This window comes from Stegostoma tigrinum, chromosome 6, assembly GCF_030684315.1.
Source record: "Stegostoma tigrinum isolate sSteTig4 chromosome 6, sSteTig4.hap1, whole genome shotgun sequence".
Classification (NCBI taxonomy): domain Eukaryota; kingdom Metazoa; phylum Chordata; class Chondrichthyes; order Orectolobiformes; family Stegostomatidae; genus Stegostoma; species Stegostoma tigrinum.
Window position 1 is genome coordinate 67408717 of NC_081359.1, and position 23650 is coordinate 67432366.

General features: G+C 41.9%; 1 protein-coding gene across 2 annotated transcripts in view; it reads left to right on the forward strand.

Annotated features, from left to right (window-relative positions):
• Positions 1–23650, forward strand: part of dync2h1 (dynein cytoplasmic 2 heavy chain 1) — a 541347-nt gene that overhangs the window by 398214 nt on the left and 119483 nt on the right. For both annotated transcript variants that reach the window (XM_059646623.1, XM_059646624.1), the window contains one exon: positions 4004–4129. In XM_059646623.1, the coding sequence (XP_059502606.1) occupies positions 4004–4129 (126 nt within the window). The remainder of the gene's footprint in view (positions 1–4003; positions 4130–23650) is intronic.

The following is a 23650-nucleotide window of genomic DNA, read 5'->3' on the forward strand; positions in this document are numbered from 1 at the left end:
AAACAATAAACCATTTATTGACACCTGCACTACCTCTGCTGAATAGGAGTTAGAGTAAAAGGGAGTATATTAAGTATTTATTGGCTAATTAATAATTTTAGGTTAAAAATTGGGGACTACAGTAACTCTGTTATGTATCTGTTGTACCAACCAGAGCTCTTTAGGATCATTTTAAGAATTAGATATATAATCAAACAAAATGAAGTTGATTAAAACATATGGAGCTCTATTTATTTTTGAGTGAAATGCATACAAATGTATTCCTTTTGAAGTCAAAATAGTTAATTTTAATTCTAATTCTAAGCATGCAGAGTGGGTGTGTAAGTGACAATTTCTATATGGTTAAATGGGAGATGTTGAAATTTAGTTGAATGAATAAGCAGGGCAAATAGGGAAGTAAGAACTTTAAAGCGGTCAATGAAACAAATCTAGAATACATAACTAACCTGTGCTGCTATTTTGTCATTTGACAAATCCATTAAAAAAAGGACTTCAACCCACATTTATATGTATCGGAATCTGATTACAGCTGAAATCCTGTGGACAGTTTGCAGACAATTCTATCATCAGTTGGCCTATACTTCTTAAAGTGGATGTTAAAACAATTGCTGGGAGTTTGTAGTCCATTAAACTGCCTACCCAGTCTCTTCCTCCATACCCACTTTTTGGCTTTTTCTATAATGTATGTATGGAGAGTTTTTATTAAGAGTTTTGAGCTTTTCCTAATAGAGTTATATGTCAGCAGTTCATAATTGGTTACCTGTGTGTAGGATCCATTTTCTTTTAATAACTGTGACTAATATTCATTTGTACATACCTTTGGCTCCAGCTGATCTGCATTTACTTCTACTTTGCTTGTGCCAGTATCTGTGTAAATTGTACTTGCAGTGAGTGTCATGTTACTGGCTTTCGAAATCAAGAGGTAATCCTTTATTCATCCTTGATTTAAAACAATTATTTTCTCTTTTCAGTCCACAATCAAAAATACAGAAAATTAAAAAAAAAACACCCTCACCCTCACATATTAGGAATGTAACCTCTACTGATCATTGACTGGTGTAGTTATCTACATGTGCTTACACACAAGCGATACATCGAGGTTGTAGAATCCCTTTCAGTTTCAGTATATGGTAGAGTTAATACGTGGTGCCATCAAAGTGATGTGCGTACAGTTATTGGCACACTGCACCATGGCATAGCTTGTACTCCTAATGAAGCACATATTTGCTCCGTCTGTTTTTCATTGGTAGGATGGAATTGACTGTAGTTAGCTGTTAATAAATAGGGAGCATCACTGGTGTCTCTTATGCAACAGAGCAGGCCAAACAGCAAATTACTACAACGTTATCAGCTTGAAAGAAGGTAGATGCATAAAAGGTTATTCCCAACACCATCCTCACAGCCACTGGAAATGAAGTCCTTGCCCTGCCCTGAGGTTTGCAGTTAGTGGCAATTTCAGTGAGTACCTCATTACAGAAGCAGCAAGACTTCACATTTTGTTGCTTGCTGAAGTTCAGGTGCAAGCATTGTTCCTTTTACATCCTGGACGAATATGGCCAGTTGCTGAGAGCCATTATCTTATTCCTAATGTTCCCTCTTCCAGCAAGTTCTAGCAAGCTGTTCTGCTCTGCATAACTTCTTTTTATTCTGTAAGCTATATCGTATTCCAAGGAAAAGCACTTTCCAGTACAATCAGAACAAAATCAGAGAGCAACTAGTTCTTGCTGAAGTCTTGAGGTCAGCAGGAAGTCCTTCAGTATCTGCCATATTAATACCTGTAGATTTTGGCAGTTTTATGCATCTAAATTACAGGCAAGTCTTGTGTATAATGGATGGAGCCCTGTCTCTAGACAGAGCTCTAGATTCAAGCCTTGCCAAGGAAGGTGTAATCATGATGCAGCCAGGCTGGTTGAGGATCAATCTGCAAATCCATATTCCATGCTCTGGTTGGTGCGAGTGGGCATGCAGGTGTGGGAAGTCAGGCAGGAATATGCAGAATTTTTTTAAACCAAAGTGATTAAAAGGCAGATATTCTAGCTGACTTGTCCTTTGTATCCTTTGTAGCCCTGTTGACATCAGGGGCAGCCCGTTATTCCTCCCCATCTGACCGCTGTAACCTTCCAATCCGTCATCATTGCCCACAGTTAGAGCAACCAGGCTGCCTGGTCCCTCCCTTGCCTTAAATCAAGGGTGATACCTGGTTTCTGGATCCATTGAAGTTCTATGCGGGCCTGCGTATCATCTCAGCAACATCCACTACTCTTGCAGTGCTTGAGCAGTTGGCCAATTGAATTTGCTGGCAAAACTCAGGGATGAGACTTCCTCTCACTGAGGGGCAGAATTCCCACTCTCAATCCTTTAGCCTCTGTGAAAGAATTAGGATTAGTTTTCCAGCAAGTCAATTGGATTGTGGAGTGCATTGCTTTTAGACGTCGCAGCTGATTCTTACACTGGAGAAAGTGGGCAAGAAATAAACACCCGACAAAATCCAACCCCACATCCCCTGTATCAGTTGTTTTATTCATTCACAGGATGTGGGCATTGCTAGTTAGGCCAGCAGTTATTGCCCATCCCAGAAGGCAACTCAGAATCAACCACATTGTTGTGGGTCTGGAGTCACTTGTAGGCAAGATGAGGATGGCAGATTTCCTTTTCTGAAGAACACAAGTGAATCTGATGAGTTTTTATGACAACTGACAATTTTTTTAATTGAATTCAAGTTTCACCATCTGCCATGGTGGGATTTGAACCCAGGTTCCAAGAGTAATAGCTGAGTTTCTAGATTGATGGTCTAGTGATAATACCATTACCTCCTCCCATAATAATAAAATCTAAATAGCACAGAAAGTAACTGCAACTCTATCTGCTACAGGGTTAACTTTTTAAACCTTCAGTATTTGCCCTTGCAATTCAGAATATTTCAGAAAGCTTAGAATATCAATCTGAGGATATAATTTGGTAGTACAATGGGAAAGAAATATGTTTGATATCATTTGGTCGGCCATTTAGTCCAAAACATTTTGGATCAAAATGTCATTTTTAGAAGGATCATTACATTTTAAGGTTTGGTTGGTTGAACTGTTGGATGGGAGCATGTTGTATCAGATAGGGAGCTAACTTAATGCAGGTAGAAAAATATAATAATGTTCAGAGAGTAATGATTTTATGTATGTAACTTGTATGTAAGTACTTGATAATGCAGTTTAATTGGTTTTAAAGGGTGAGACTGCATCCGGCGCACACAGTTTTGGCCCCCCTGCTTGAGAAGGAGTGTAAGTGTATCAGCTGCAATTCAGAGAAAGTTCACTCAACGGAGGCCTAGGGTGAGGGGTTATCATAGAAAGGAAGATTTAATCTGTACACATAAAATTATAGAAAACTGAGAGTTGATTGAATGGGAATACTAAAGATCTTGAAGGGATTTTACATGGAGAACGCTGAAGGGACATTTCCTCCCGTGATTAAGGACAGATTACATCTAGGGAACACAATTTACAAATAAGGAGTCATCCATTTAAAATGGGATGAGTATTTTCTCTTTCAGATGATTGTAAGGTTTTGAAATACTGCTCCGCAGACACAATTGAAGGCAAGGTCATGGAACATTTGTAAGACAGAGTTGATGAATTCTTGACTGACAAGGGAGTAAAATGTTATTGGGGTAGATAGGAATGTGAAATTGAGGCTGCAGTCAGATCAGCCAAGATCTTATTAAATTGTACAGCTTGAAGCCACAAAGGGACTAAATTGCCTACTCCTGCTCCTAATTTATATGTTTTAATGTAATTATTTTGTGCTTTTCAAAAAATTAGTTGAAAATCTTAAAACGTATGTTTTACAGTGCACATGTGATATTACATTTACCTTTCAGTTAAGTATTGATGTGTGATATCGCAGCTGTTCAGCTCTCTTTGTTTAACTAGGCACTCATGATTATTAAACAGCTAACATTTCAATGGCATTAACAGAGGCAAAAAATTATGTTTTGTTCTACCATCTGCAGGTGGCTATGGGCCAGGGTCAAGCTGATATAGCCATCCAAACATTAAAGGAATGTGCACGCAATGGAGAATGGTTATGTTTAAAGAACTTGCATCTGGTTACAGTCTGGCTGCCAGTTTTAGAAAAGGTAAGGATTGTTATTAATTTAAACTTACTTCGAGTTGCAGTCAGCACTTTATACTTCTAAAACCCTGCCAACCAGTGAGTATGTTTTTTCTATAATCTGTTAAAATGTTCACTGGATAAATCTCTTGTCAAAGTTATTTAATTTGAGTTAAACAGTACATGACAATTTTCAAGCCATTATGAAAGAACTGTATATCGTAACCTTGACTGGTGGAGTGTCAAATCTTTGATATTTTTATACATATACGGATTTTTGTTCTCATTGAGATTTGTTTTAGTTTTGGTTTCTGATCCATTAGCTATACATTTCAATAACATAACTCTTGTTAAAGATTTAGTGGCATTAGAAAGAGAAATTATTATGTTATTAATAACCAAAAAATCAAAATGGCAGTCATATTACACCAAATAGTTTCTCACTAGACAGCAGTAAGATTCCAGTTAAAGGGGAACTACTGTTTCTGAAATAGTTTTTGAACAGCCCACTCGCCTCATTGATGTTCAGCTTTCTTTCTCACCAAACTCGGCAAACAAGCTAGATATTAAGAAAAGTTGAAATGAAAATCATTTAAGACATAGCAAATTCAGGTTGCTGCTTGGTGTGAAGGACCTCCATGTGGTACACTGGGCACCAACATCACCAGGCATGTTCCATGGGCAAGGGCCACACTCACCCACTTCCTCTGGTATTGAAATCTGACTTGCACCTGTCTCTAAGAACCCTTGTGTGGCACACCTCTGATTCACTTGCAGGAAGCTTCTGCACTTCAGTGCTGCACCTTGGGATGTATTCACAGCTTTCATTGCAATGCTTCAGCAAGGACGCTGTGCATTCAGGGACACATGCACAGTTCATGGACTGGACCAGGCTACATCTCCAGGCTCCTTGCCCGCTGCTATGGCACTCAGTTGTTCTGAGCCTAACTGGATGCTCAAAGCATCCTGCCCTACATTGTCTTGACTTGCGTTTTTGCACAGATTTGAGGGAAGGAAACTTGTCATTGTTGTTAGCAGGCCTCAGTCAAGCCAAGGGAGATAGTCTTTGCTTGGGAGTCCTGGTATGGTAGATATCAGTGCTAGGACTTGGGAAGGCTGAGGGTCTAAGCAGCACAGAACAATGTACAGTGGTATAGGGGATTGAGGGCAACAGACAGTGAGGGAAGATGTTGAAGGCAATAATATGAGTGGTAGAGCATGTGCCTTGATTGGTACAGTAGCAGATTGTGAGGTTCAGAGAGAAGATGGTGGCACTTATGCTGGCAGAGTGACGAAGAGCATGAATCTTTTGCCTACAGTGCTGCATATTCCGACAAAAAGCTGGTGTTGCTTTAACCTGGGAGAGTAACTTCCGACCAGGCTGGCATTGTTTAGTATTGTAACCTCTATTGTTAGTCCTGTGAAAAGGAGAAGTCTTGCATCTGTATGTCCATATCAAGTAGGACCTTCAGGTGCTTGCAAAGAGGAGAGCTGACTTCTCCCTGCATGTCATGTCCAGAGCAAATCTTAGGAACCATGCAGGACAACTCTGAACTGATAGTGCATTTCCTAGTGCGCAATGGGCTTTTAAAAATGTCATGGACAGAAGGAATCAGGTGAATTATGGGATATCTACTGTGTGGCGAGTTATTCTGGGAACAGCAGGTGATAAGATTGGGACAGAATCAAACATAAGCGATCGCATAAGGGCAGGCTAGGTAGTTAATGAGGCACATTTTGTAATCAATGAACATTTAATAACTTTAAAGAAAAGATTTAAGATTGTAATTGAGAAGTCATATCTTTGAATATTATGTAATCTTTGAGGTAATTTGAGGTCCAGCAAATTACTGTCTACTTTACTGACAACTTTCATGTAAACAAAATATACCTGTCCAGGAATATATCTCAAGGGTTTGTGTGGAGCTTAGCGGGAGCTATGGGACAAGGAAAATTTGTAAAAGATTAAAAGGGAAGGGAAGGATATTATTGCACCTGTTTTCTGGGTGAATAAGATTGGATAGACTCCATTCCAATCACCATCCTGAAAATGGGATGCCTACCAATTTAGAAATTGTACACTAAGTTTGCTGTGTGCTGACTGAAACTAGCATAAACGCTTTTGATTTTATAAGTGTGAGGCACCATTGCAGTTTTAAGACTGCAACCCAAAGCTGGATGCTCACATATATTGTGCGTGCTCAATCCAGTTTTCCTTCGGTTTTCTAACCAGTAATTCTTAAACTGAGGCTGTAAATAAATTGATAAATACATTTTGCCCCAGCTTATGTTTTATTTTCTTTTTTATTCCAGTTTCTTTAATCATAAAATTGTCTTAATGATTATGAAAATATTTAAATAATAAAATTTGTACGGAGCTCCATCTATAACACGTAACACTTAACTTTATGAAATGGCTGATCAAGTTTGACACTCTAAAATCAACTACACAGTTGAGTGCCTGATGAGGTAATAAAGTCCAACCAAACCAACAAGAGATGTTTTGGCTTAGGAAATGTTGTTTATATTTATTAGCCTAACAGTACCCAGGTGAGATGTGTGAAGCTATGCAAGGTTTTCTTTTAGTTGTGCAGCTGATTATTTATGTACAAAGGGATTTAAGATCTTGAAACCTCCAGGAGGGCCTCATGCAAAAGGAATATAAATTGGCAGAAATTGACTTGGAGTCTAAAACCAAAATAACAACTTTAATATATTATTAGTGGACTATGATGCCACAAGTCTCTCATGCTATTGAATTGATGATGTTCCTGACTTTGGATTTCCATAAAAGTTATTTTGAGTGAGAAGAGAGCAGTGTTTATTTTGAAAGAACACAACAAACTTTACATTTTTAATGTTATTTTCATCAGTTTTAATTGTGTAAATTTTGATGGCATAATTCTCTTAAATTTGGGCAGCTTTCAACCACTTTCCACAAGGCATAGTTGATAGCACATTCATTTGAATTTTTCTCATTAATTTACGTGTTCTTTCACTTGTTACAAAGTCAGCTTTCACAATCTCTATATTCTTTGTTGTGTTACCAGTTTAAAGGAAAAGATTTGATGCTGCCCGGGTAAGGTCAGGCTTACTTGAATCTATGTACTGATATTACAGAGTGAGATCACATTGTGTTACTATACAATTTAATGGACCAAATTATTTTCTTTGGAAAGTTTGGTAAATATATTTTCAAACCCACAAGACTTAATATACTTCAAATACCTGCCTATAAGAGATAACAAGGTGTAGAGCTGGATGATCACAGCAGGCCAAGTAGCATCACAGGAGCAGGAGAGCTGACGTTTCGGGCCTAGAGACAAGAAGGGTCTAGGCCCGAAATGTCAGCTCTCCTGCTCCTATTGATGCTGCTTGGCCTGCTGTGCTCATCCAGCTCTACACCTTGTTATCTCAGATTCTTCAGCATCTGCAGTTCTATCTCTTTCACTTATTTTTCCCCTGATGCACCATTTTAATACGTGTGAATTTCATTCATTTTAAGTTATTTTGTTTTTATAAATACAAGTTTGGGTGGGTTAATGGCTTTTCCAATTTTGTGGCAATCCTCTGGTAAAATGGTGCATATCGTAATATGGTTTCCTACTTCTTGCTTACCAGTTAACTGAACAACAGGAGAACAAGGCCTATTATGACTAATAGCACTGTTTCCTGAAAATAGGAAAATTTTCAGGCTGGTAACACCTTCCTGTTCTGATGTTAAAAACAATTATTAAACATCTGGCCTCTTTATTTCTTAAAAGAATGAGCCAACTTCAAGGAGAAAGATCTTTAAATTCAGAAGTGGGTTATAAATATCATCTGGAATTCCTTCTGCCATTCTGATTGTTCTATTTATATAAAAACAGTTAGTGCCTTTCCTAAAATACTGCAAGGAAGAATTTTAGATGATTATTTTCAGGACAGAATCTCAGAGGGGCCTAAATAGTGTGGGTTACTGCAAGAAATCTGGGAATAATCTGAGAAGTTCAGCAAAACCCATTTGGACATTAAGAGCTATGGATTGTGTTTTCCAGGCATTAAGGTGTTATTCTCATTAGCACAGCAAAGTGCCTATTAATGGAAATTGTTGTTATTTAACAGCCTCATTAATGTTAAATCTCTCCCTGCTGTAACACATGCCATGATGAAATTAGATGTCAACAATACCCATAATGAAAATCTGAGCATGTACCTTGTGATTGCAAATTGAAATTCTTCCATGGAAACCACAACTGTTTAGAAACAAATTTCCTTCCAACTAAAGTAATGCATAATAATTGACATATGTACTTATTCAATGATAGATATAGGGGAATTGAGATTTATTCGTATAAATCTTTAACAGATCTGAAGTTGTGCAAGATTTCCCTCCTGTTTTAACCCTTCTTTAGGCAGCCCCAAAATCATAAGCAGAAATTTGATGAGAATGGCCACTGCTCCAATGAATGAATTGTACAACTTTCATCTGCCTTATGGGGCATACAGCTCCTATTGCATGCAAGTAGCAGATGCAGCGCATTGGACCAAACACTGTTTTCCTTTCCATTTTAAGACTGGTCCATATTCGCAAAAAAACCTGTTCAGGTTTCCTTGCAGTGAGTTAAATATGCTGTTGTGGCAAATGCCATAAGAAACTTGGGTGAAAAAAAATGGTAACAAAATGTGAGGCTGGATGAACACAGCAGGCCAAGCAGCATCTCAGGAGCACAAAAGCTGACATTTCGGGCCTAGACCCTTCATCAGAGAGCGGGATGGGGAGAGGGAACTGGAATAAATAGGGAGAGAGGGGGAGGCGGACCGAAGATGGAGAGTAAAGAAGATAGGTGGAGAGAGTATAGGTGGGGAGGTAGGGAGGGGATACGTCAGTCCAGGGAAGACGGACAGGTCAAGGAGGTGGGATGAGGTTAGTAGGTAGATGGGGGTGCAGCTTGGGGTGGGAGGAAGGGATGGGTGAGAGGAAGAACCGGTTAGGGAGGCAGAGACGGGTTGGACTGGTTTTGGGATGCAGTGGGTGGGGGGGAAGAGCTGGGCTGGTTGTGTGGTGCAGTGAGGGGAGGGACGAACTGGGCTGGTTTAGGGATGCGCTGGGGGAAGGGGAGATTTTGAAACTGGTGAAGTCCACATTGATACCATTAGGCTGCAGGGTTCCCAGGCGGAATATGAGTTGCTGTTCCTGCAACCTTCGGGTGGCATCATTGTGGCACTGCAGGAGGCCCATGACGGACATGTCATCTAGAGAATGGGAGGGGGAGTGGAAAAGGTTTGCGACTGGGAGGTGCAGTTGTTTGTTGCGAACTGAGCGGAGGTGTTCTGCAAAGCGGTCTCCAAGCCTCCGCTTGGTTTCCCCAATGTAGAGGAAGCCACACCGGGTACAGTGGATGCAGTATACCACATTGGCAGATGTGCAGGTGAACCTCTGCTTAATGTGGAATGTCATCTTGGGGCCTGGGATAGGGGTGAGGGAGGAGGTGTGGGGGCAAGTGTAGCATTTCCTGCGGTTGCAGGGGAAGGTGCCAGGTGTGGTGGGGTTGGAGGGCAGTGTGGAGCGAACAAGGGAGTCACGGAGAGAGTGGTCTCTCCGGAAAGCAGACAGGGGTGGGGATGGGAAAATGTCTTGGGTGGTGGGGTCGGATTGTAAATGGCAGAAGTGTCGGAGGATGATGCGTTGTATCCGGAGGTTGGTAGGGTGGTGTGTGAGACGAGGGGGATCCTCTTTGGGCGGTTGTGGGGGGGGCGTGGTGTGAGGGATGTGTTGCGGGAAATACGGGAGACGCGGTCAAGGGCGTTCTCGATCACTGTGGGGGGAAAGTTGCGGTCCTTGAAGAACTTGGACATCTGGGATGTGCGGGAGTGGAATGTCTTATCGTGGGAGCAGATGCGGCGGAGGCGGAGGAATTGGGAATAGGGGATGGAATTTTTGCAGGATGTTGGGTGGGAGGAGGTGTATTCTAGGTGGCTGTGGGAGTCGGTGGGCTTGAAATGGACAACAGTTACAAGCTGGTTGCCTGAGATGGAGACTGAGAGGCCCAGGAAGGTGAGGGATGTGCTGGAGATGGCCCAGGTGAACTGAAGGTTGGGGTGGAAGGTGTTGGTGAAGTGGATGAACTGTTGGAGCTCCTGTGGGGAGCAAGAGGCGGCGCCGATACAGTCATCAATGTACCGGAGGTAGAGGTGGGGTTTGGGGCCTGTGTAGGTGCGGAAGAGGGACTGTTCCACGTAACCTACAAAGAGGCAGGCATAGCTGGGGCCCATGCGGGTGCCCATGGCCACCACCTTAGTCTGTAGGAAGTGGGAGGAGTCAAAAGAGAAGCTGTTGAGGGTGAGGACGAGTTCAGCTAGGCGGATGAGGGTGTCGGTGGAGGGGGGCTGGTCGGGCCTGTGGGACAGGAAGAAGCGGAGGGCCTTGAGGCCATCTGCATGTGGAATGCAGGTGTTTAGGGACTAGACGTCCATGGTGAAGATGAGGTGTTGGGGGCCAGGGAATTGGAAGTCCTGGAGGAGGTGGATGGTGTGGGTGGTGTCACGGACGTAGGTGGGGAGTTCCTGGACCAAAGGGGAGAAAATGGAGTCCAGATAGGTGGAGGTGAGTTCGGTGGGGCAGGAGCAGGCTGAGACGATGGGTCGACCAGGGCAGGCAGGTTTGTGGATTTTGAGAAGGAGATAGAAACGGGCCATGTGGGGTTGGGGAACAATGAGGTTGGAGGCTGTGGGTGGGTGCTCCCCTGAGGTGATGAGGTCATGAATGGTGTTGGAGATGATGGTTTGGTGCTCGGGTGTGGGGTCATGATCGAGGGGGCGGTAGGAGGTGGTGTCGGAGAGTTGGCGTCTGGCCTCGGCGATGTAGAGGTCAGTGCGCCATACTACCACTGCGCCACCCTTGTCTGCGGGTTTGATGGTGAGGTGGGGGTTGGAGCGGAGGGAGCGGAGGGCTGCCCGTTCTGCGGGGGAGAGGTTGGAGTGGGTGAGAGGGGTGGAGAGGTTGAGGCGGTCAATGTCTCGACGGCAGTTGAAGATAAAGAGGTCGAGGGAGGGTAGGAGGCCTGGGGGTGGTGTCCAGGAGGAGGACTTGTGTTGGAAGCGGGTGAAGGGGTCAGTGGAGGGAGGGTTAGGTTTCCGGTTGAAGAAGTAGGCATGGAGGCGAAGACGGCGGAAAAACTGCTCTATGTCCAACTGTGACTGGTATTCATTGATGTGTGGTTGTAGGGGGACAAAGGTGAGCCCCTTCCTAAGGACTGACCGTTCATCCTCAGTCAGTGGGAGGTCTGGGGGGATGGTGAAGATGCGGCAGGGTTCAGTGTGACAGTCTTCTCTGGGGTTGCTGGCTGTGGAGGTTGTGGGCAGAGCGATGATGTCGTCGGCCGTGGGCGGGGTTCCGTCAGCGTTGGCCGTGGGCGGGGTTCCGTCGGCCGTGGGTGGGGTTCCGTCGGCGTCCGCCGTGGACGGGGTTCCGTCGGTGTCGGCCGTGGGCGGGGTTCTGTCCATGTCGGCCGTGGGCGGGGTTCCGTCAGTGGTTGGAGGATCGGGGTGGGCGGCAGCAGCTGCGGTGAGGGTGGTGTGTGAGGTGTTGTACCTGGAAGTGGAGGTGGTGACTGCAGCAGCGGTTCCGGAAGTTCTGTGGCCGGCGGAGGCGGATGTGACGTCATCGGTGGGGTCTCCGGCGGTGTCCTCATGGTCAATGGCGGCGGGTACATGGTGGGGGAGGGGCAGGGACAGACTCGGGATTTGGGAGGCGCAGGAATCCTCTTGTGGGTGGCAGGGGCCCGTGAGTTGGTTGTACTTACGATTTTTGGTGTCCAGTAAAGCTGAGTGAAACTGGGTGTTCAGTCTGTGGATCCTGCGGAGGATAAAAAAACAGCAGAGGTCCTTTGCAGGTCTGGGAGAGGGAGGCTCTGAGCTGGGGCAGGCTGGATTGCAGTGTGTGGAGGTGCCGGCGCATGGCTGCGAGTGTCTGTTTCAGGACTCGCAGGGAGAAACGCTTCTGAAGGGTCTGAATATTCTGGGTGTAGAGGTGGTCACGGTTGGGGCCAAATTGGGAAGGCTGAAATGTAGACTGTAGTCCCTTGGGGATGATCTGGTTCCGTAGGCAGGTGCTGAGGAAGGTGATGTGGCTGTGGTACCTGGTTTGCTTCAGGACATGGTCGAGCAGTTTTAAGGCCGAAGAGATTACAAGAGAGTTGCAATGGGAGAGAGATTCCCTGAGGTTGGTCCGGAGGGAGGAGGGTAACTTCTTCAGGTTAGGCATCCCTGGAAGAGGCTTCGCAGTGAGGTTAAAATAGTATCCGAGATAATTGGAACTGCAGATGCTGGAGAATTCCAAGATAACAAAATGTGAGGCTGGATGAACACAGCAGGCCAAGCAGCATCTCAGGAGCACAAAAGCTTTTCTCTCCATCTTCAGTCCGCCTCCCCCTCTCTCCCTATTTATTCCAGTTCCCTCTCCCCATCCTCCTCTCTGATGAAGGATCTAGGCCCGAAACGTCAGCTTTTGTGCTCCTGAGATGCTGCTTGTCCTGCTGTGTTCATCCAGCCTCACATTTTGTTACCTTGGAATTCTCCAGCATCTGCAGTTCCCATTATCTCTGAAAAAAAATGGTTATGCTCTTGCTTAAAGTGCAAGCAATTTTTCAATTTTTTTTGTTTTTAAATTTTCTTATAATGTTTAAGCTCCTCTGTTATGGATCAGAAGGGCTGCTGTCATTGTGCCAGGCTGAGTCTGAAAAAGCAATGGTAACAATTTCTGGTTTCCATCAGTTTGCACCATTATCTTCTGTGTGTACTGATGTGAGTAGGGCTACTTCACTGTGATGTTTTAGCAATCCTTAAGAAAGCTGAACTTCCCAGACAAAGCACTAACTGGGTTATGTCAGCTGTCATCGCTGCAGGCATAGCTCATTAGGGAGGCTTTCAGATGATTTAAGGTCAGAGCTTCTTGCCAAGCAAGTCCCATCATTACACTTCTCTTCTGGCAACAAACATAACGATTTGAGAACCACTCATTGCTTCAAATCTATTAGATGTTAAAGATAGAGGAAGATGCAGGGCCCTGGGGAGAATGGGGGTCAGTGAAATTCCTTTAGTTCTAACTCAGCACAGATACTGTGGGTTGCATGGTCTCCTTATATTACTGAGCAAAAAATAGGGATCAGTGTGATAAAGAAAGTAATATTTACTTCATAAGGTCCTGTTGCAGTTTAAAGCTCAGCATAGTCCCAATTTTACTGTCCTAAAGATTCTATATATACTGTAGTAGCTGTTTATATATTGTGTTTGTTCACAAGAGATTACAATTCTACATTTTCAACAACCTATATGTGAAACATACTCTGTTTGGATGAAGTTAGAAATCACATGACACCAGGTCATAGTCCATCAGGTTTATTTGAAATCACAAGCTTTTGAAGTGTTGACCCTTCATCAGGTGAAGTGGAGGAATGCACACAGACACAGAATATGTAGGTGGATTCTGCCTATATATTCTGTGCCTGTGAACTTTCCTCCACTTCACCTGATGAAGGAGCAGCACTCCAAAAGCTTGTGATTTCAAATAAACCTGTTGGACTATAACCTGGTGTTGAGTGACTTCTGACTTTGTCCACCCCAGTCCAATGCTGACACTACCATATTATGGCTGTCACAGATAGGCTGAATGACTGCTCACGATCTTTTGGTTCATCTTCCTTTCCTTGGTCTGTGCTCTCCTAGAGTCCTATTGGATGTAATAAGCACATCTCTTCCTTTTTACAATCAGCAAGATTCCCTTGATCAATACTGTCCTTGAAATTTTCTTAAGCTGTAATCTTTTTCAGATGCACAAAGCAGGTATTGAAATGGACTTTCAAACCCCACTATACTGCCCTGAACTATTAATGGCACACAGCTTCTTGTGAGCACTGCTTCCAGGATTTTTCTGGAGATTTGATCCCAAAATTAGCAGTCTACAAGCTTCTCAGACGTCTGCCTGATTTTTAGTAGCACACTGTCATCCAGCTGGTACTGCCACTGTACTTCTCTGCCTGTCACTCTCTTTCTCTCTCTCACTCTGTCTGTGTTTGCCTCTCTTTCTCTTGGAAAGAACAGCGATATATTTCCAAGTCACAGTGGTCAATGACTTGGAGCAAAGTATTTTGGTCGTTGTGTTCCCATGGATCTGCTGTCATTGTCTTTCTAGGTGGGACCAGCTAGGGTTTGAAAGGTCACTTTTAGAGTGCCGCGACAAATTTCTTTTGTGCATCTTGCATTTTCTATCACTGTTGCCATTAAGCATTGATGATCGATGTAGAGAATGTTTGTTAACATGGCCATCAAATGCACTTGTCCAGCATGGCAGCAAGCTTCTTGAGTATTGTTGGAGTTTCACCCATCCAGGCAAGTGGGGAGTATTCCAGCACACTTTTGACTTGTGTCTTTTAAATGGCAGACAGGCTTTGGGGAGTCAGGAGATGCAGGGTTCCTAGCCTCTCACCTGTTCTGGTTGCCACTGTATTTATAGTAGTCTGGCACATTTTCTGGTCAAGTAACCCCAGGATACTTATAGTGGTAGGACTGATTGATGGCAGTGTCATTGATTGTCAAGGAGCAATGGTTAGATTTTCTCTTGTTGTCACTTCTGTGGCACAAACTTTACTTGCCACTTGCCAGTCGAAGCTTGGGTATGTCTAGGTCTTGCTGTATTTGGACATGAACCTGCTATAATATTCAGTAGATGCCAATAGTGCTGATAATTGTGCAGGCATCAGCGCTCATCACTACTTCTGACCTTATGATGGTGGTAGGCCATTGATGAAGGAGCTGAAGACAGTTGGGTCTAGGGCATCCACCAGAAGAATTCCTGCAGTGATATCTTGGGGCTGAGATAACAGACCTTTGACGAACTTAATAATTTTTTTTTGTACTAGGTGTGAATCCAACCAATGAAATGTTTTCTCCTGATTCCTGTTGACTCTTGTTGTAGCTCCTTGATACCACACTATGTAAAGTGAGGCCTTGATATTAAAGGCAATCACTCTTACCTCACCTCTGGAATTCAGCTCTTTTATTCATATTTGTCCCAAGACTATAATGAGATCAGGAGCTGAGTGACTCTGGCAGAAACTAAACTGGAAATCAGTGAGCAGGTTATTGCTGAGTACTGTAGCCTTGTTAATCATACCTTATATTATTTTACTGAGGATCAAGAGTAGACTGATGGGATGGTAATTCACCAGGTTAGATGTGTCCTGCTTTTTGTGAACAGGAAATACTTGGCCAATTTTCTGCGTTGTTGGGTAGATGCTAGCCTTGTAGATTTACTGGCACAGCTTGGCTACGGGCATGTCAAGTTCTGGAACACAAGCTTTCAGCACTATTGCCAGGCCCCATAGCCTTTGGCAATTTCTTTATCATGTGGAGTGAATCAAATTATCTGAAGACTGGCATCTGTAATCCTGGGAACCTCTGATAGTGGGTGAGATGGATCATCTACTTGACATTTCTGGCTGAAGATTGTTGCACATTCTTCAGCCTTGTCTTTTGCGCTGATTTGCCAGGCCTCTCCATCATTGAAGATTTGTGGAATCACCTCCTCAGGTGAGTTGTCCACCACTGTTCACCACTGGATGTGGCAGGACTGCAGAGCTTGGACCTGATCCATTAGTTATGAAATCTGTTGTTAGTTTGCAATGCTTGTAAGTCTGTGTTGAAGCTTCATCAGGTTGACTCCTAGTTTTTTGGAATGCCTGAAGCTCCCTTCATTCAACAAGAGTTGATACCTTGGCTTTATCATGACGGCAGAATGGGAGTTAGACCAAACCAGAAGGTTTCAGCTTGTATTGGAGTACAATTCTGCTGTACTGGCTCACATTGCCTCATGTCTTGAGTTAATCAATCTATTTAAGCTGGTTGTGATGCACAGCGCAATGGAGGTTATCCTCAATGTGCAAATGGGATTTTTGCCTGCACAAAAACTGTGTGGTGTTCACTCTTAAGAATATGGTCACTTTCATTTTTATTTATTTATTCAATCACAGGAAGTGGGATTCGCTGGCTAGGCCAGCATTTATTGCCCATTCCTAGTTTCCCAGAGGGTATTTAAGAGTTAAACACATTGATGTAGGTCCGGAATCGCGTATAGGCTAGATCAAGAAAAGGTGACATTTCCTTTCCTAAAAGACATTAGTGATGAACCAGGTAGATTTTCTGACAATCAGCAATGAGTTTATTGTCATCATTAGAATCTTAATTCCAGATTTTTATTGAATTCAGATTCTACCACTACCGTCGCAGGATTTGAATCCAGCTCCGCAGAAGATTACCTAGTCTCTTGATTAATAGTACCACCTGCAGCAGGTGGATTGGTGAGGATGAGTCAAGTATGGTCTTTCTTCTGTTGGCTTCCTCACCACTTACCGTAGACCCAGTGTGGCAATTATGTCCTTATGACTCGACCAGCATGGTCAGTAATGGTTTTGCTGAGCCACTATTGCTGATTGAGCTTGATGTCTCCCCTCCTGAGAACATTCCTCACTCTTACCACTCAGTGCTTCTTCCAGTTGGTGTTCGACATGAAGTTGTGGTTATTCATGAGTTGAGGTGGTCAGAGGTTGTATTCTGCAGGACTTTTTTTTACCTTGATGCCATGAGACTTTGTGGTGTCCAGAGTCAATATTGAAGACTCCCAGCTAGCACAGGAGCACATTGCTTTTAAGGTATGATTTTATGGGTAGGCCTTTCAGGCGTTTGCTAATTTATTTGGGAGATAGCTCTCCTAGTTTTGGCATGACCCCTCGGATGTTAGTAAGGACTATTTTGCCATGTTGACAGGACTGAGTTTGCCATTGTTGTTTCTGGTTCCTCAGTCAATTTGATGCTAGTTGACCTGTCAAAGCTTCATTCCTTTGTTTTGACTTTGTAAAGGTTGATACAACTGAGTGGCTTGCTTGACCGTTAGTGAGCATGGTTAAAAGCCTGGAGTCACCTATAGGCCAGATCAGATCTAGAGGACGCAAGTGAACTAGATGACAAGCATATGATGGTCATCATTAGACGTTTAATCACAGATTTTTTGTTTTGTTCAAATTCCATTTTCAGCTATGGTGGACTCAAACCCTGGTCTGAGAAACGTTACCTTGGTCTCTGGATTATTTGTCAATATTGACAATAACACTACACCATTGCCTCCCTCAGCTCCTGATACTCTAGGACATGCCCACACACTCTAACTACACAAATCTTGTGTAATTCAGTTGACCAGCAGCCCTGCTTAACTTGGAATCTACTTCCCTTTCACTCTCTGCTCAGGTACCTGTGACCACAGTGACTCCTGAACTATTTTGGGTGACCTGTTCAAAATCTTGCATTGAATCCTGTTGTCTATTGCTAGTCAAAATTGAGTACAATAAATCTTGGAACAATCAAATATGGCAAACCCTTAGAATTCTTACCATTTTTTACAATGTTGCCTCATTCACAGGATGCTGACTTTCAGCTCAAATTGCATACAGAAATAAAGGAATTAATTGCAACATCAAATCAAGAATATAGTCAATTTCAGAGGAAGGCTGCAACAAAACACAAAGAAATGTTAACATTCTGGCAAAACTAACATTTAATTGGCAACAAACTGCTACAGGTTTTGTGTAAGATGATACATTTTGGGACAAAGAATACAAAGGGTACACCATTAGAAAATAAATGTTAGAGAAGCTGAGGGATGAAAAGGAACAGTTACGTAAATCACCAAATTAATGTCACAGGTCATGATACCTGAACTGAGAAGTTATACCCATAAGGAAAAGTTAAACAGACTGATCCTCCTTTCTGTGGAAAAGAGTTGACTGAGTGGTGACTTGATAAAGATATTTTAGGTTATGAAAGGTTTAGATAGACTCTATGTAGAGAAAGTTGCACCTCTGGAAAGAACAGAAACCATTCCACTCCATTCCATAAGTTCTCTACCTGAAGGTAGCCCATGGCTTATTGTTACTTGAACCATTTTCCTCAATAGTTTTTATTTTGTCAGTGGTAGTTTGTCATTACTTTCCACACTCAGAGATGCAGCAAGGATGCATAATGCAAGTCTGCCTCAGTCAGAACAGAATCTTCATCTGCAAATGTAAAATAGACACTAATAAATCGAGTAAAAAATTCAGGTCAGTATTGGCATGGCTAGCATTTATCTATGTAAGGGGAAGCTTAAGTGACTGAACACACAAAAGAGAAGGGAATAGGAAGACATCTTGCTGGATTTGAATGCAAAAAGAGCTTCACTTGCTGCGTAAACCCTGGTTTGGGTTACTGAGCTGAATAGCCTATTTTGTGCTGTAAATACAGCTGCTTCGTGTTTGTGAGACATTGTAAAGACACTGAGTGATGCTTCGCATATAAAGACTTTTGAAAATAATGTAAGGGTACAGTTAAATGCACATTTGCTGATTTTAATTCATAACCTTGAAGCACCTCTTAATGCAGTGCATGGTGGAAGTGTTGGTCAGAAAGGCTTGCCTGTTTATAGGAGTGTGACTGATTTTTCATGCCTTTGAATAAATGAATGGACAAAAAATAGGTGTGTTTCATTAAGAATGTCCACATCTCTGTCTCTGATTTCCCCTCTTTACTCCCATGGGATTCTATGCACTTAAATTTTCCAACTCCTTTCCCAGGGTTTCAGATTTTCACCAGGATCATTAAAGATGCACACTAGCTCAGGTCATGTCCTGCTCTCCTGACTAACTGCCTCCATTACACATGGGATTGGCTAAAGCATAGCTATGTAAAGACATTACATTCTCTGCAATTTTCATAATGTCAGGCCAGATTTTGGCATGGCACCTCAGAGGTGTTGTGAACCATAGTCTGTATGAGAGAACCTCATGAAAGACAAATTTGAAAGGTCCTCATCATGCTTCCCATGACCCCGCATGTCCCCATACCAAAGAATGTTCCAAATCCAACCCTAATGGCCCCTCTTGCCCAACGCACCTTCAAAATCTAGACTTTTTACTGCTAGAAATTTATGCACTAAGCTGATACACAAATTTAATTACTTCCTTAGATTCTATCTACAGTAAGATATGAAATTTGAATCTGAATAATGTATTTTGTTTGGGGGTGCATTCTACAAAAAAACTACCTTTTGTTCGATCAAGAAGGAGGATGACATGTTTAAGATCATATTGGAAGGCACCACCAATATTAAGGTAAAAGACAAGACACCGCCTGCATTGTGTTGGAGTCAGCATATTTCTTTTTTTCAATTCCCTCCTTCCAGCTACTTCTACTTGATATTTTATACTATACTCTGCATTTCCTAGCTTTTTAACTCAATCCTTATGGATTTAGTTTCTGTTTTGTTGCTGATTACAGTTTTGTATGTCTACTGTTCTGTTTTCTGCAACTAGTGCTGTGATTGTGCTTCCCCTCATTCCTTCTTAAATATATCATATCCTGCAATATTTAGTGCCAATCATTTTCTTTACGTAGCTATGTTTTAGCCGATCCCACTGTATTCTTAACCTCCTTACAAATTATTGCTCCAGTTCATCCACTGTATTGCGAATACCAGGTATATTGCCGTGGCAACAATTTAACTTAATTTTGTTTATTTTTCATTTCCTACTGTATTTAATAGCTTTTGTCTGTTTATGCTGTGTGATTTTATCAAATCTCTGGCCATCATTTCTCTACATTAGTCCTTCATTTAGTTTGTTCCTTTACTCACACTTGCTGATTCTTTTATTGTTAGATTTCTGTAAATTCTAGAAGTGTTTTCTGCCAAAATATTACTTTAAAACTTTAATTACAATTATTGGCATTCTTTCTGCTTGGACCCTTGTCACCATTCAGTTCACATGCAATCCATCTGAATGGTACAATTCCTGCCTGTCCCAGTATTGGCGCCAGTATCCCACGAAATGGAAACCCTTCTTCTCACACTTATCCATTGACCCTTTAGACTTTCTGTATCTTTTTGTCCCTCAGTCAATTTGTACATGCAAACACTGTTTACACAGGATTTTTCTTTTAAAAAACATGAGTACCATATCGTTTTATTCTTAAAAAAATCATTTTTGAAAAAAATGTTTGAGTTTGTGGTGGATTTTGGCTGCCACAGGCATGATTGCAGCTATTCATGATATTTTAAATTAAAATGTGTTATGATTCCAGCTGGTACAACTACTCAACAAATCAACTGTCCAAACTGGTTTGATAGATCATATGTTGTATTTAATGTGGTGGACTTTCACTGAAACCTTACTATGCAATGTGGCACACTAGGCTTTAAGGATAAAATAAGAATTTTAGTGTATAAAAGAAATGAAGATAACAGAAAACAAATCAAGCTATTTACATATAATGACATTTGAAAGATTTCAAAAAGCATGGCAAATCTAAAATCATCACTTTTACAGTAGTCAAACATCAGATCCCTTTCTCGTATTCGACAGGTCTGACTCAAGAGTATTTTTTCAGTGGCTGGTCTTGAGACTGTGATCTCCTCTTCTTTCATTATTCACGTACCTGCGTTTGAGCATTCTTAGCTCTATGGATAAAGTTAATAGTAGTTTCCTGTGCCCTAGGGTGGAGGTTTCAAGACTGGGGGCACATTTTTAAGGTGAGATGAGAGATATTTAAAAATGACACAAGGGGCAAATTTTTTAGACAGAGGGTGGTTTGCATGTGGAATGAATTTCCTGAGGAATTGGTGGATGTGGGTACAATTCAGGTGGGACTCGTTTAGTTTAGAGTTATGTTTGATTTGGAGTGGTTGGACCGAAGGGTCTGTTTTCATGATGTATGACTCTATAATTACATCAATTAAAACACATTTGAATAAGTAAATAAATATGAAATTTTTGGAGAGATATGGGCCGGGAGCAGGAAGATTGGTCTTGCTTAATCTGGGATTATGTTCAGCAAGGACTGGTTGGACCGAAGGGTCTGTTTCCTTGCTGTATAATTCTACGACTATGTCTGATTCTGTAATTCCTTTCTCCAGGAGAGCTAAGGGGTAGGGTTGGCAGATGACAAACACACCACTCTTATTGGTAGGTTTGATAACAGGTTTGTTTGGTCCTGAGGGAACAGAGAGCAACAAGTTCGGAGAGAGACATGTTAGAGTGGATGAGGGGAGCACAGAAATTAAGGTGGCCAAAATCACGTTAGCAGTTCTCAAAGAAGAGCTCATAATTTAGAATGCTGACAAGCTAATGACCTAAGATGCAGAGATGGTAGCTGAATCTGTGCTTCCTCATGTCAGAATCATCCATGAACTTGTCTCCCAAAGTCTGAAGAAATTAATTTTTCGTGTCAGTTGTTAGTTGAATATGCATTAGTTACAGAGCCTTTATAAATCAGCAAAAGATAGACATTTTTGGTATCAGTAATGAAAACAGACTCTGCTTTCTTGTGTCTTCTCTGCTACAGTCTCCATAGAAAGCCATAAAGTTGTAAAGTTTTTACAGCATGGAATGAGGTTGTTCATCCTATTGTCTCCTCACCAGTTATCAAACACCCATCTATTCTAATCCTGTTTTCTACCAGTTCAGCTCTGATTTTTGAAACACTACTGTTGTACTGAAATATGTTAATTCTGATTTCTCAGGGATGTGCAGATTTTTTTTGTAAAATATAATGAATTTGAATATTAATTAAAATGCCAATTCCCACTTTAGCGCAGACGTTACCTCGATGTCTTATTTTGGTCACACACACTGTTTGAATTTCCTGTATGGATTTTGTTCAATCTTGATCGGTTTTGGTGGAGCAATAACAATGGTACCTGAAAGTTCATTATTGTTGACATGTGATGTGTTCACATGTTAAGATTTTGATTATGGGGTATGATCACAAATTTGCAAGAGCAATAGAGTCTGCAGTTAATCATAGGAAAGCATTATAATACATGTATACATTTGTTATTTGATTTCTTCACAAAGATTGTTTCAGAACAAGGAACTGGTTGCACAAAGTTGTTAAATGACTCATTCTAATTATATCTTGATACTTCTGATAAACATTCAATCAACAGCATATTAGGATATCCAAGCCGGGCTTATTTAGCAACAAGTATGAAAAAATGACACAATAAGCTAATTCTTTGCCAAAGATCGGCTAAATGTCAATTAGAGGGAATTTCATGGAAGGTTTCTCTCCATGAGCTGTACAGATGACCTCACACTCTTCTTCCCTGCTTGCCCCATAATGTATGTACCAGAACTCTATGTCATTATGCTTGTGCAGTTGTCAGCTTGTGTCAGCAGGGGTGGAGGTACTCCCCATCGGCAGGATCATTCAGAATTTGTGCTGCTGGCACAATATTTAAAGCTCAGTTGTGCATGAGGTCTTACATTGCCAGCTAAGGATGGTCCTTCACAATACTCATAGCAGGAGGGAAATGATAAAGGAAAGCTTCTGTGAGCACACAACTTGGATGGGTGACGTTTCATTAGAAACAAAAGATTGCGTTCATAATTGTATTGCCACTCTAAGCCCTCAACTATGTGATTGATTGTCATTGCAACTGCAGCTGCAAGAATTAAGCTAAAGAGACTACCAATCCTTACACCATAACATGTTAGAACTCTGTCTGAAGAGGGGCCGATTGTTCCCTAGTGCTATGGCATAACACAGAATTAATATGGTGCAGAAGAAGGCCATTTGATTCATCGTATCTGTGCTAGCTCTCCAACTTTGACATACTGCCCACCTCCTGTCTTTTACTGATACCCTGCACATCTGATTATAGTATCCTGTATGCTTCAGATTATTTTAATAACTAAATGTACTGAATGTATCTTTTCTGATTTGCGATAATTTAAACTTTAGATCATCCTTAATGGGTTAAAGAAGACACTCTATAAACATCCAGTGCTGCCTTGAATGCCTCAATTGAGCATGCGTCCACTACATTTCCAGAGCTGAATCACCCATGTGAAAAGGATTTTCTTCACATGACATTTGCTGTTTTCGTGAATCACTTTAAATCAGTGCCCTCCTGTTCTCGATCTTGTTACAAATGGGAAAAATTTCTTCCCTCCACTATATCCAGACATCTCACAATTTTGAAAACTTCTATTATGTCTCCTCTTCCTCCACTAAGAAAACATCTTAATTTCACCAATTGCTTCTCATTTCTAAAGTTACTCACTCCTAGAACCCATTTTATGATTGCCTTCTGCACTTTGTCCATTGCATTCTCATCCTTCATAAAGTGTAGCATCCAAAACTGTGCACTACATTCCAGCTGAGGCCTCGCAAGTGTCTTCAATGCCCCTATTTATGAAGCCTAAGATACTGTGCGCTTTATTAACGTCCCTGTTTAACCTGCTCCGTCACCTCCATCAATATGCTCCTTGGTCCCTCTGCTCCATTCCCGTAAGTAAAATATCTGTAGTTTTATTTTTTAATGCACTTTCTTCCCGCTAAACTGCATGAACTCTCAGTTTTCTGCATTGATGTTCGTCTGCCACTTTTCGTCCATTCCACCAACTTATCTACATGTTTGTGGGCTTTTGTCTTGTCTTCCTCAATATTTATAACACTTGCAGATTTCAGATGATTAATAAAC